Genomic DNA, 13,264 nt, shown 5'->3' with positions numbered 1-13,264 from the left:
GAAGGAAGGTGGTCTAAAGTAATAAAGTTACTTCAATGCCAGGAGCATCCGGAATAAGGTGGGTGAGCTTGCGGCATGGGTTAGTACCTGGGACTTCGATGTTGTGGCCATTTCGGAGACATGGATAGAGCAGGGCGAGGAATGGTTGTTGCAGGTGCCGGGGTTTAGATATTTCAGTAAGTTCAGGGAAGGTGGTAAGAGAGGGGGAGGGGTGGCATTGTTAGTCAAGGACAGTATTACGGTGGCTGAGAGGACATTTGATGAGGACTCGAATACTGAGGTAGTATGGGCTGAGTTAAGAAACAGGAAAGGAGAGGTCACCCTGTTAGGCATTTTCTACAGGCCTCCGAAAAGTTCCAGAGATGTAGAGGAAAGGATTGCAAAGGTGATTCTGGATAGGAGCGAAAATAACAGGGTAGTTGTTATGGGGGACTTTAACTTTCCAAATATTGACTGGAAACACTATAGTTCGAGTACTTTAGATGGATCCGTTTTTGTCCAATGTGTGCAGGAGGGTTTCCTGATGCAGTATGTAGATAGGCCAACAAGAGGCGAGGCCGTATTGGATTTGGTACTGGGTAATGAACCAGGACAGGTGTTAGATTTGGAGGTAGGTGAGCATTTTGGTGATAGTGATCACAATTCGATTATGTTTACTTTAGCGATGGAAAGGGATAGGTATAAACCGCAGGGCAAGAGTTATTGCTGGGGGAAAGGCAATTATGATGCGATGAGGCAAGACTTGGGATGCATCGCCTGGAGAAGAAAACTGCAGGGAATGTGGAGCATGTTCAAGGAACAGCTACTGCGTGTCCTTGATAAGTATGTACCTGTTAGGCAGGGAGGAAGTGGTCGAGTGAGGGAACCATGGGTTACTAAAGCAGTCGAATCACTTGTCAAGAGGAAGAAGGAGGCTTATGTGAAGATGAGATGTGATGGTTCAGTTGGGTCGCTTGAGAGTTACAAGTTAGCTAGGAAGGCTCTAAAGAGAGAGCTAAGAAGAGCCAAGTGAGGACATGAGAAGTCTTTGGCAGGTAGGATCAAGGATAACCCTAAAGCTTTCTATAGGTATGTCAGGAATAAAAGAATGACTAAGGTAAGAGTAGGGCCAGTCAAGGACAGTAGTGAGAAGTTGTGTGTAGAGTCCGAGAGGATAGGAGAGGTGCTAAATGAGTATTTTTCGTCAGTATTCACACAGGAAAAAGACAAAGTTGTCGAGGAGAATACGGGGATACAGTCTACTAGACTAGAAGGGCTTGAGGTTCATAAGGAGGAGGCGTTAGCGATTCTGGAAAGTGTGAAAATAGATAAGTCCCCTGGGCCGGATGGGATTTATCCTAGGATTCTCTGGGAAGCTAGGGAGGAGATTGCTGAGCCTTTGGCTTTGATCTTTAAGTCATCTTTGTCTACAGGAATAGTGCCAGAGGATTGGAGGATAGCAAATGTTGTCCCCTTGTACAAGAAGGGGAGTAGAGATAACCCCGGTAACTATAGACCAGTGAGACTTACTTCTGTTGTGGGAAAAGTCTTGGAAAGGTTTACAAGAGATAGGATGTATAATCATCTGGAAAGGAATAATTTGATTAGAGATAGTCAATATGGTTTTGTGAAGGATAGGTCGTGCCTCACAAACCTCATTGAGTTCTTCGAGAAGGTGACCAAACAGGTGGATGAGGGTAAAGCAGTTGATGTGGTGTATATGGATTTCAGTAAAGCGTTTGATAACGTTCCCCACGATAGGCTATTGCAGAAAATACAGAGGCATGGGATTTAGCAGTTTGGATCAGAAATTGGCTAGCTGATAGAAGACAAAGAGTGGTGGTTGATGGGAAATGCTCTGACTGGTGTCCAGTTACTAGTGGTGTGCCACAAGGATCTGTTTTGGGGCCGTTGCTGTTTGTCATTTTTATAAATGACCTGGAGGAGGGTGTAGAAGGATGGGTGAGTAAATTTGTAGATGACACTAAAGTCGGTGGAGTTGTGGACAGTGCAGAAGGATGTTACAAGTTACAGAGGGACATAGATAAGCTGCAGAACTGGGCTGACAGGTGGCAAATGGAGTTTAATGCAGAAAAGTGTGAGGTGATTCATTTTCGAAGGAATAACAGAAAGGCAGAGTACTGGGCAAATGGTAAGATTCTTGGTAGTGTGGACGAGCAGAGAGATCTCGGTGTCCATGTCCATAGATCCCTGAAAGTTGCCACCCAGGTTGAGAGGGTTGTTAAGAAGGCGTGCGGTGTGTTAGCTTTTATTGGTAGAGGAATTGAGTTTCGGAGCCATGAGGTCATGTTGCAGTTGTACAAAACTCTGGTGCGGCCGCATTTGGAGTATTGTGAGCAGTTCTGGTCGCCACATTATAGGAAGGATGTGGAAGCATTGGAAAGGGTACAGAGGAGATTTACAAGAATGTTGCCTGGTATGGAGGGAAGATCATATGAGGAAAGGCTGAAGGACTTGAGGCTGTTTTCGTTAGAGAGAAGAAGGTTAAGAGGGGACTTAATTGAGGCATACAAGATGATCAGAGGATGAGATAGGGTGGACATCGAGAGCCTTTTTCCTCGGATGGTGATGTCCAGCACGAGGGGACATAGCTTTAAATTGAGGGGAGATAGATATAGGACAGATGTCAGAGGTAGGTTCTTTACTCAGAGAGTAGTAAGGGCGTGGAATGCCCTGCCTGCAACAGTAGTGGACTCGCCAACACTAAACGCATTCAAATGGTCATTGGATAGGCATATGGACGATAAGGGAATAGTGTAGAGGGACTTTAGAAGGGTTTCACAGGACGGTGCAACATCGTGGGCCGAAGGGCCTGTACTGCGCTGTAATGTTCTATGTTCTATGATGCTCAGTTTGGGTTCCACCAGAGTTACTCAGTTCCTGACCTCATTACAGCCTTGGTTCAACCGTGGACAAAAGAGCTGAATGCTTGAGGTGAGAGTGACTGCCCTTGACATCAAGGCAGCATTTGACCAAGTGTGGCATCAAGGAGCCCTAGCTAATCTGGAGTCACTGGGAATCAGGAGGAAAACTCTCTGCTGGTTGGAGTCGTAACTGGCCGAAAGGAAGATGGTTGTGGTGGTTGGAGGTCAATTATCTCAACTCCAGGACATCACTGCAGGAGTTCCTCAGGGTAGTGTCCTAGGTCCAACCACCTTCAGCTGCTTTATCAATGACCTCCCTTCCCTCACAAGGTTAGAAGTGGGGGTGTTTGCAGATGACTGCACAATGTTCAGAAACATTTGCGACTCCTCAGATAATGAAACAGTCGATGTCCAAATGCAACAAGACCTGGACAATATTCAGGCTTGGGCTGACAAGTGGCAAGTTATATTTGCACCACACAAGTGCCAGACAATGACCATCTCCTACAAAAAAGGACCTAACCACCACCCCCTTGACATTCAATGGCTTTATCATAGCTGCCATCCAGGACAAAGCAGCCCACTTGATTGCTCCTCCTTCCACAAACATTCAAACCCTCTACCACCAACGAACAAGGACAGCCATGTGTACCATCTACAAGATGCACTGCAGTAACTCACCAAGACACCTTAGACAACACCTTCCAAACCCACGACAACTATCGTCTAGAAGGACGAGAGCAACAGATACTTGGAGGTTCCCCTCCAAGTCACTCACCACCCCGACTTGGAAATATATCGCCGTTCTGTCACCGTCGCTGGGGCAAAATCCTGGAACTCTCTTCCTAACAGCACAGTGGGTGTACCTACACCTCAAGGACTGAAGCGGTTCAAGAAGGCGCCTCAGCGCCACCTTCTCAAGGGCAACTAGGGACGGGCAATAAATGCTGGCCTAACCAGCAATGCCCACATCCCGCAAATGAATCTTTAAAAAAAAATCTGCAGTAATCAGCTGTTATCTAAAATTTGTGTCCAAAGATGTACAGGCCTCCCCGGACAGGCGCCGGAATGTGCCGACTAGGGGCTTTTCACAGTAACTTCATTGAAGCCTACTCGTGACAATAAGCGATTTTCATTTTCATTAATTTTCAGGTTAGTCGGATTTACAGGGACAGGGCTGGGTGGTTGGACTTGGGTGGGTGCTCTTTCGGACTCAATGGGCCGAATGGCCTTCTGCACTTTAGGGATGCTATGGAAGGAAACTTGCCATCCTTACCCAGTTTGGCCTACTTGTGTGACTTCGGTTCCACAGCCTTCGGAAGCTGTCTATCAAGCCAGTCAGTTGCATCAAACCACTTGTTGAAGGTTCATGCCCAACCCCCAGTCTGCTCTCCAGATGATCCAGAGGAATTAGAGATGGGCAATAAATGCTGACCATGCCTGTGATGCCCACATTCCAAGAATGAATTAAAATAAAGTTCTCTAACTCAGACTCCCTTTGAGTGTGATTCCTCACTGGGAACATAAGATCAGTGAATTTACCCTTCTATTGTGACAGATACAGCAAAAAAAGGAAGATTTTTAAAAAAAAGTAATTTTAAAAAGCTAAACATGAATAAAGTACTGATGGAAGATGGAGTCTCTTGAAGAGGTTTTCCAGATGTATAACCTGACAATCCATGAAAATTAAACAAAATGGAATAGATTGCCATTGAGGAAAAAGAATAAAATATGATAAGCATAATCAAAGGCTGTCAACACCAAAGCATTTCCTGACTGACGTCTCACAAGGCAGTTACCTAACAATCTCTCATTTCCTGAATGAGGAAACTTGGCTGTTAGCAAACCATTTCCCAGTTGCTGATTTTGAAGATGAGCTTGTAGTCAACCGTAGCTGGAAATGCTCAATGTTTTTATATATAGTATTTAGAAAGTTTTTACGTATAGTATTTAGAAATCTGAATTCCGTTTAGTTCTCATTCATTCTGGTGGTAGTGTTTAAGGGCAGAATGGTCTACTTATGTGCCTAATGCGTAGGTTTATATGTCAAATTTAATTCCAGAAACCAGAATGTGGAATCAAAGTAACCATGAGGCTCAGGGAGCTCAATGCTACTCCTGTTTAAATGGTAAAGCAGCTTCTGGCAAGTGGCGATACATGGTTAAACTCAAATATCTAAAGGTTGCTGCCTAATTTGTTTTGCTCCATTGTAATCTTTACAAAAATGACACTTCACTGTCTGTTTCACTGTTGAATGGTGTGAAGTTACTGTGTTTGAGCAGTAGTTACAAACTAAGCTCTCCACATAGTTTAGACTTGTTCATTTCATTCACTTTTAATAATGTGTTAAATGGTCATTTCAGTCAAACAACCTTGCTGGCACTGAAAATTAACTGTTACAAATGAGGAATCTCATCCCTTCAGGTCTTCGTTGGTGTTGTCAGATTTAGCATTTTCAATATTTTTTTCATTATTGCCCACTTTTTCTCTCAATCCAAGTTTTTTTTTCTTTCTCCATTTCTTTTTCTATACATGATTGGACATTGAAATCACTCCTTCTAACTTACAGTTCCTTTCTCTGCCCTTGTGCTGTTAATTTCTCAGCCCTCCAATCTGATTGGTTAAGGTGTAACACAGTTGCTCGTCCTGTTCAGCAGATACCAGAGACAGTATCATTATCATCTCACATTTCTGACAACTTGCCATGCAAAAGATTTAAAAAGCTAAACAAACAAATATGACTCATGTCATTTGCTATGGAAAGTTTAAAAAAAAAAAAAATTTAGAGTACTCATTTTTTTTTTTCAATTAATGGGCAATTTAGCGTGGCCAATCCACCTACCCTGTACATGTTTGGGTGTGGGGGTGAAACCCACACAGACGGGGAGAACGTGCAAACTTCACACGGACAGTGACCCAGGACTGGAATTCGAAATCCGGGCCATAGGCAGCAGTGCTAACCACTGTGCCACCTTGCCGTCCAATCTGCTATGGAAAGCTGGAGTCCCTAAAAATAATTTTGAAGCTAAATATAATTTAGCATAATAATGAATAGCTCCAAACAATAGAACTTCATTCCCAAACTGTTAACTCAGAACTTATCTCCACTAAATACTGTTCAGTCATCACATCTGGCCTACCTTGGCTTCTGGTCCTCCTAAAATTAAAAATTATTTGTAGCAGACTTCCCTTGGCCCTATCTCTGTAACTTCCTCTAGTTTTACAACCATCTTCCAAACTCTGTTGTTAGGATACTGGACCAGACCCCAACATTTGTTAGGATACCGGGCGAGAACCCTAAACAATTTATTTCAATTTATAAAAATGTGAGGAATGGATACTTCACCCCGGTAGTGATGACTCTGACCAATAGGTATCTTTTATGTTAAAACCAAACTTTAATTTAAACACAGAATTAACCACATCAACATCAAATTAAATGGCTCTACAATTATCAGTTAAACAGTTCTTAGACAAAAAGAAAAACTTAAACTTACTATCTATACCTGCTACTGACTCCAATTAAGCACCCCAATACAGTTCGAATGCCACTTAGAAATAAAGTTAACAAACAGCTTACTTGCTTAGTTGTGTAGAGACTTGGGAGAGAGACCCTTTCAGGAGCAGAATCAGTACAGTTCTGTTCAACCTAGCAGCATTTGTCAGACTTAAATCCTACGGCAAACTGAAAAACTATAGACAGACCTGGCTTTTCCCATTAATTGCATCATCTGTGTTCCACTAAGATGTCACATGACCTTATCTAGGACTAAATACACCCCCTTATAAATTAACTACTCCAGGAATCTCCAGCAAGCATAACAATATTTAATTAGCCCTCTATATGTAAACAAGTAAATGGTTAGAAGCAATCATGACCTCACCTTTTAAGACTCCTTAATTATAGCTTGAGCAGATGCACAATCTGGAAAACGTAACCTAGTTTTTTTTAACAATATTGCTACAACAAATATATACCTAAACTCAGGATTTCGATAATATTACTGTCACAAATATAAAATGTAATATGGGCAGCAGGGTAGCATGGTGGTTAGCATAAATGCTTCACAGCTCCAGGGTCCCAGGTTCGATTCCCGGCTGGGTCACTGTCTGTGTGGAGTCTGCACGTCCTCCCCCTGTGTGCGTGGGTTTCCTCCGGGTGCTCCGGTTTCCTCCCACAGTCCAAAGATGTGCGGGTTAGGTGATTTGGCCATGCTAAATTGCCCGTAGTGTTCTAATAAAAAAGTAAGGTTAAGGGGGGGGTTGTTGGGTTACGGGTATAGGGTGGATACGTGGGTTTGAGTAGGGTGATCATGGCTCGGCACAACATTGAGGGCCGAAGGGCCTGTTCTGTGCTGTACTGTTCTATGTTCTATGTAACAATGTCTATATTCATCAAATTGTTAATTTGACTCCAGCCTCCTTTACTTCCGCCCCTCACTTTCATCACCAACTTTGTCCCAGTTTCGAATTTCCTCCTACACCCTGCTTTCTCTTCTTGAAGACCACCTCTTTGACAGAACTTTTGAATGACCCTTCTAATCTTTCTTACTTTGACTCATCATCCCTTTTCACTCACCTCGGTGAACGACCGTGGAATATTTTCTAGCCAAACAATGATGTATGAATATAAATTGTTGTTGATGATGACATGGTTTAAATTACAGTCAATTAAAAACAACCTTCAAGGTGTTGATAAAAGCAAAATACTGAGGATGCTGGAAATCTGACAGAAAAATGCTGGATAAACGCAGCAGGTTTGACGGCATCTGAGGAGAGAGAAACATTAACTGCTTCGAGTCCATTGACTCTTCTACAGGCCCTTTAACATTAACACTGTATTTCTCTCCACAGAGAGAATAATAATAATAATTGCTTATTGTTACAAGTAGGCTTCAGTGAAGGTACTGTGAAAAGCCCCTTTTTGAGGTTTTGAGACCAGTCTAAATTGGGGTCTAAAGACAAGTAAAAGATTTTCTGTCATTTTATTTAAGGATTCAATCTTTACTTCAACAGTGTAACCAGGGTAGAGTTTCAATGGTTTATGAATATTTACACTTTTGTTTGGCTGCAGATCAACTCAGTGACATAATCTCCTCATTAAAGTTGTACATACATTGTACATTCATGAATTGTAGACTTTTTTCTTCAAACTCTAGCTTTCTCAGTTCCATAGCCTGAATTTGCTATTGATCAAAGTGACACTGTTCCTTTACATTTAGGCATTAAAACAGGCTCAAAGCCAGGTGCTGGAACCTGTGATGAGCCTGGAAATCACAGTAGAAGAGGATTACCTTAGTGTGGTGCTGGCAGATCTGGCCCAGCGAAGAGGAAGTATCCGAGAAATTCAAAACCGGCAGGACAGCCGAGTCGCATTGGCTTCTGTTCCACTTGCAGAAATGATGGTAAGTTATAAAACACCTCCAGCTGAGCATTTGAAGGGTTTTATGAAAGGTTGGACCAGGGTTTTGTACACTTTAAGCCAGTAAAAGTAAGTAAGTAAAGTTCCCATAATCCAGGATGGCCATAGGCTGACTGGTGGTGATTTAACCTGAGGATCACCACACCTCAGGCGAGGGAAAATGTTATGAATGCGGGGCCTTCATGAATAACCTCAGTCGATATGGGGATTGAACCCGCACTGCTGGCCTTGCTGTGCATCACGAGCTAGCTGTCCAGCCAACTGAGCGAAACCGGCCCCTGGCTCAACAGTCGCAATGAAGAGAATTGTTCCAGAAAATTCTGAACAGCATGAGTAAACTAAGTGAATTGAGGTTAAAAATGTGTTTTCTGGGCAGCATGGTGGCGCAGTGGTAGCACTGCAGTCTCACGGCGCTGAGGTCCCAGGTTCGATCCCGGCTCTGGGTCACTGTCCGTGTGGAGTTTGCACATTCTCCCCGTGTTTGCGTGGGTTTCACCCCCACAACCCAAAGATGTGCAGTGTAGGTGGATTGAACACACTAAATTGCCCCTTAATTGGAAAAAATGAATTGGGTACTCTAAATTTAAAAAAAAAAAAAGAAAAATGTGTTTTCTGACTGATCTGCTCCTGAACGTGAGCCCGAAGAATCTGGGCATTGCCACATGTAAACAAAACTAAAGGAAAGTTTCCACTGTCAGAGAATTTTCTGCTACCTTGTTGGAGCACAGCTGGTTCGTCAGCAGTGCAGTGAACTGGTTACCTCAGTTTCCCACATATCGTTTTGTTTGGATAATTTATTCGTAGCTGTCTGCAAAGCTTACAGCCCTAATGGTGAAAGGGGAAAATCTGGCCAACAGGTCCAAATTTAAGGAATATGTATATTTAAAGGTAAGAGGGGTGTGTGTGGGGATGATATGATCTCAATCATTATCAGACTTCAAAATAACCTTTCAATGTTTATCAGCCATGGTCAAGGCAGGGGAAACGTGCAAGCAAATATAAATTGTGAGGAAACCCAATGCAGGGGTTGACAAAACCTATTCTCTGTGCAACTGAAGTTGTGCAGCACCCACTCTACATTATGCTGCGGGGATGGTTATTGTATTTCACATTGCAGGATGCCCTCCGACTCAGGTGCAGCTCACCATTCTTGATTGCTTGTGAAAACCAGACTCCACTCTATGCCCGATACCTGCAGGTCAGATGGATAAGAAAGCGCGAATAATCTATCAAAGAAAGAGTACCCAACATTGCTATATATTACATAGACGACTCAAGATTGAATCCCATAAGCTGTTGCTCGTTACCTGTTCATGTTTACAGCAGACGTTACAACCTTCTAGCTCTTTTATTGCATGTGCTGGACACCCATACCTCAGTAAGACATGCCTTCACCGTGCAACATGCACACCCCTTTTGAGACCTACCTGAGGGCTGCTACCAGCAGGTTGACCAGGGGAAGTGTTTAAGTGCATGTAACTCTTTAGACAATTTAAACTAAAGCTCAACATTAACTGATCCTTCGGCCTGCCTGTTTTTGGATACCATGGTGTGGAGATGCTGGCGTTGGACTGGGGTGAGCAAAGTAAGAAGTCTTACAACACCAGGTTAAAGTCCAACATGTTTGTTTCAAACACTAGCTTTCGGAGCACTGCTTCACCTGAGGAAGGAGCAGTGCTCCGAAAGCTAGTGTTTGAAACAAACATGTTGGACTTTAACCTGGTGTTGTAAGACTTCTTGCTGTGTTTCTGGATAGGGATAGCTCCCTGCGCCCAGTTCATTCCACCCAAGCAGCACAATCAAATTTTAACCTCATAGTTTACTGCTAAATTCAAAGAAATTTTGCACTCAGATTTGCATTGTCTTCAAATACATTTGTGATATATTGTATAAGACTGTTTAAATTATGAAATAATAGAATTGTGAGAAATTATTCTCATGTGAACATTATTTTTGATTTTGATTGAAGTCTCTTGTTTACAGTATAAATGATTTTGGTTGTATAACTCATTCTTGGCTTTGCCGGCAGTTTTAATGCTGTACGTTTTCCGATGGATCTGAACTTCTTTGTTAATTGGTTGCAGAGTTATTCAACTGCACTTCGCACTTTGACGTCAGGCAATGCTACTTTCACGTTGGAGTTGTCCAGCTACGAGGCAATGACTCCACAAGATCAAAAGGTGCTTTTCAACAAGGTGATGGGTGAGGTGTAAGGTCCTGTGAAGGTGAACAAGTGACTGGCGGAAATTCCAGACTGAACTCTTTTAAGGGTTAGATTTTCCCTTGAAACAGAAAATAATCCATCCGCATTCCAACAAGGTTGTTTAAACTCTGGATACGGATCAGGGTATTCATGGGATGTTACCTGAATCCTGTTGAGAACAGAAAAGACTTCACCTCCTTGGGACATCATTTCTGACCAGAGTATCGACAAAATCCCAATCTGTGCTCAAGTAAATCTTTGGTAGGAAGTCTATCTGTAAAGTTACCTCTCTGGTTTGTAGGGTTGCCAACTCAGAGTGAAGCTGTTTCTGGAGATTTATTTTGCCTGAATCTGATTATGTCTTTGATTGACCTTTGACCTGTCATTCCCAAATTGTGCACAGTAAAGCCAAGTTTTCTATTTTAGTGTGAGACTCTTGAGTTATCTCTCGGTGAAAAGCTTTCTACGTTTTAGGCCTTTGTAGCCAATGCAATGTTTCCAGCCCAGTGGTAAAACTGGAAACAGCGCTCCCGCATACCTCTCAGTCTCTTGGGACTTTCTCTTCAGCAAGGGTCCCATGAGCCGCTAAAGCTTTCTAGGCTAGGATGGACTGGTGGGTATCAATTCTCCAGCCAGGCAGGGGCAGTTGAAAGTTCAAACAGTAGCCCTTTATTGCATGCTCCTTTAGCTCCTGGCTGGGCTGGGTCCTTTGGTTTCTAATTGTCAGTCTCTCCTCGAGGTTGGGTTCACCTGAGGCTGGCTCGTTCTCCTGCTCAGTGCCAGATTCCGGTGGGGAAGTGAAACAGGCTGGGCGATATCGTGAGCGGAGTATGTGTGCGTGGCCGTGACATAAACATCCAGGTCATCGCGCTGCGTCTCCAGGAGTGCTGTCTGCAAACACATTTATCCATCACCATTAAGTAAATGGACTCTGTGGCCGCTGGGAATCAATAAACGGAATCCTGTCATTTCAAAATCTTCTGGACTGCTTTTAGCATCTGCCGGGAGATTGCTGAGGGCGAATCCAGTCGTCTCTCAGTCATTCCAACAGGAATGGCAACCCGACAAGTTTGGTGTGTATTGTTTGAAATCATGAAGCAGATCTCTCTGGTGCATCTTTATCTAAAGTGAACGATCTACAAAGTTTATTATTTAACTTTTTTATGCCGTAAAGTTTATATGCCAGGACGTTTCATTAAAATAACACCTTGACATCATGTTATTGCAAAACACAAGCACATACGGTTTGCACTGCACTGTGCGAGAGAAAATGGTACTGGTCAGTAGACGTCTGGGATAATAAGGCCCGTTGAACCTGCATTTGAAAGAAGAGCAAGTTGGCAACTCTCCCTTTCCTCAGGCTTTAGATACCTGGCTAATTTAGGCCTTGGGTCAGTTGGAGGTTGAACCAGGGTCTAAATTTAATTCAGGCTAATCTTTAGGCCGATTCTGCCCCCACCTCAACTGATTCCATTCTCTGCTGGTGCTGATACACCTGGGGGTGGGGGGTGTTCAATGGAGAAAACGCGTAGGATCATCTGCCATCCCCTTATCAAGTTCTGGGCAGCACTGAAGCTGGGGCATATCATGCACTGCGACAGTCTAACCTATTTTTACACATACCCGCTTTGCCACACTGTTCAATACGTCTACCTGCCAATGTAATTTTGGTCATTTGGCCAATGGCGACGGTAATGTAAAGGCGCCCTCTTTGCTGCTGGCATCCAACTTTGCAACATCAGAATGGGAGATTTCAAAGAACTCTTCCAGCTACAGTAGGAGGCAGTTTGGACCTTCATGTCTGTACTAGCTCTTTGAAAGAGCTGTCCAGTTAATCCCACACTCCTGCTCTTTCCGCATAATACTTCAGATTCCCTTTTGAAAATTTCTACTGCATCTGTGCTGTTTTCGAAAAAGCAGTAAACCTACACAATTGCACAGGATAGGTTTCTGACACCTGGAGCCAAGAAGCCAATTACATTGAAGAATTCTCACAAAATGGAAACCAGGAAATAAAATGCACTAAATTCTACAGAGAGCAAAATAAAGATAAGGACATAAACATTAAAAACGGAAATATAATTTTTTTCTTTAAAAAATGATTTATATTTAACTAACATATTCATCATAATTGAAAAAGTTAACATTACATAAAGAAAAGTTTTCCAGGGCTGCTGTTGGATGTTGTTAAAAACCCAGTTCTGCCTCATTAACAAGGCATAACTTTTAAGGGTTTTTCAAAAGTTATATTACAACACAAATGGACAAAGTATCATGGGAGTGTATCTTTAAGAAATGAATGTTTATAAATAGCTGCAGTGATGTCAGTGTGTGGGTGGAGCTGGGCTGTCTGTCTTTCACTTTTGTTTTGAGCTGGCAGCTGCAATGTGTTTAGTTTCGTTTTCAGAGTTGGAGAGCTGTATTTAAAGCAAGCAGATGTGTAAAATGCTATTTCTCTCTACAAGCTAAAAAATTTAGCTCATTAGTCTTTAACTCATTGATGATTTCAAAGTAATACCTGTTTCTGTAGAGAAGTTAAACCTGCTGTCTTTGTTTAAAAAAGGGGTTTAACTTGTGGGTGTTGCTAGGAAAGGTATCAAGGGTTACCTATAGAGTACTGTATCTTTTTGGGGGGTTATCAGGGTTGGTAGTTGATAAACTGTTTACTGTGTGTTTATAAAATGTTAACTGGATTCATAGAATAAACATTGTTTTTGTTTAAAAATACTTTTAGTTCTCTGTTGCATCACACCTGTAAAGTGGATCCTTGTGCTC

The 13,264-nt window shown here is 42.6% G+C and overlaps 1 protein-coding gene across 2 annotated transcripts in view; it reads left to right on the top strand.

Moving 5' to 3' along the window:
* gfm2 (GTP dependent ribosome recycling factor mitochondrial 2) overlaps nt 1-12,962 on the top strand; it is a 68,306-nt gene extending 55,344 nt beyond the window's left edge. For both annotated transcript variants that reach the window (XM_038805479.1, XM_038805480.1), the window contains exons 15-16: nt 8,087-8,269; nt 10,371-12,962. In XM_038805479.1, the coding sequence (XP_038661407.1) occupies nt 8,087-8,269; nt 10,371-10,499 (312 nt within the window). In that variant the 3' untranslated portion in view covers nt 10,500-12,962. The remainder of the gene's footprint in view (nt 1-8,086; nt 8,270-10,370) is intronic.
* The last annotated feature ends 302 nt before the right edge of the window (nt 12,963-13,264 follow it).

Source organism: Scyliorhinus canicula, chromosome 8 (assembly GCF_902713615.1).
Source record: "Scyliorhinus canicula chromosome 8, sScyCan1.1, whole genome shotgun sequence".
Lineage (NCBI taxonomy): Eukaryota > Metazoa > Chordata > Chondrichthyes > Carcharhiniformes > Scyliorhinidae > Scyliorhinus > Scyliorhinus canicula.
Note: the sequence above shows the minus strand (reverse complement) of the source record. Positions and strands in the feature narration are given on the sequence as shown.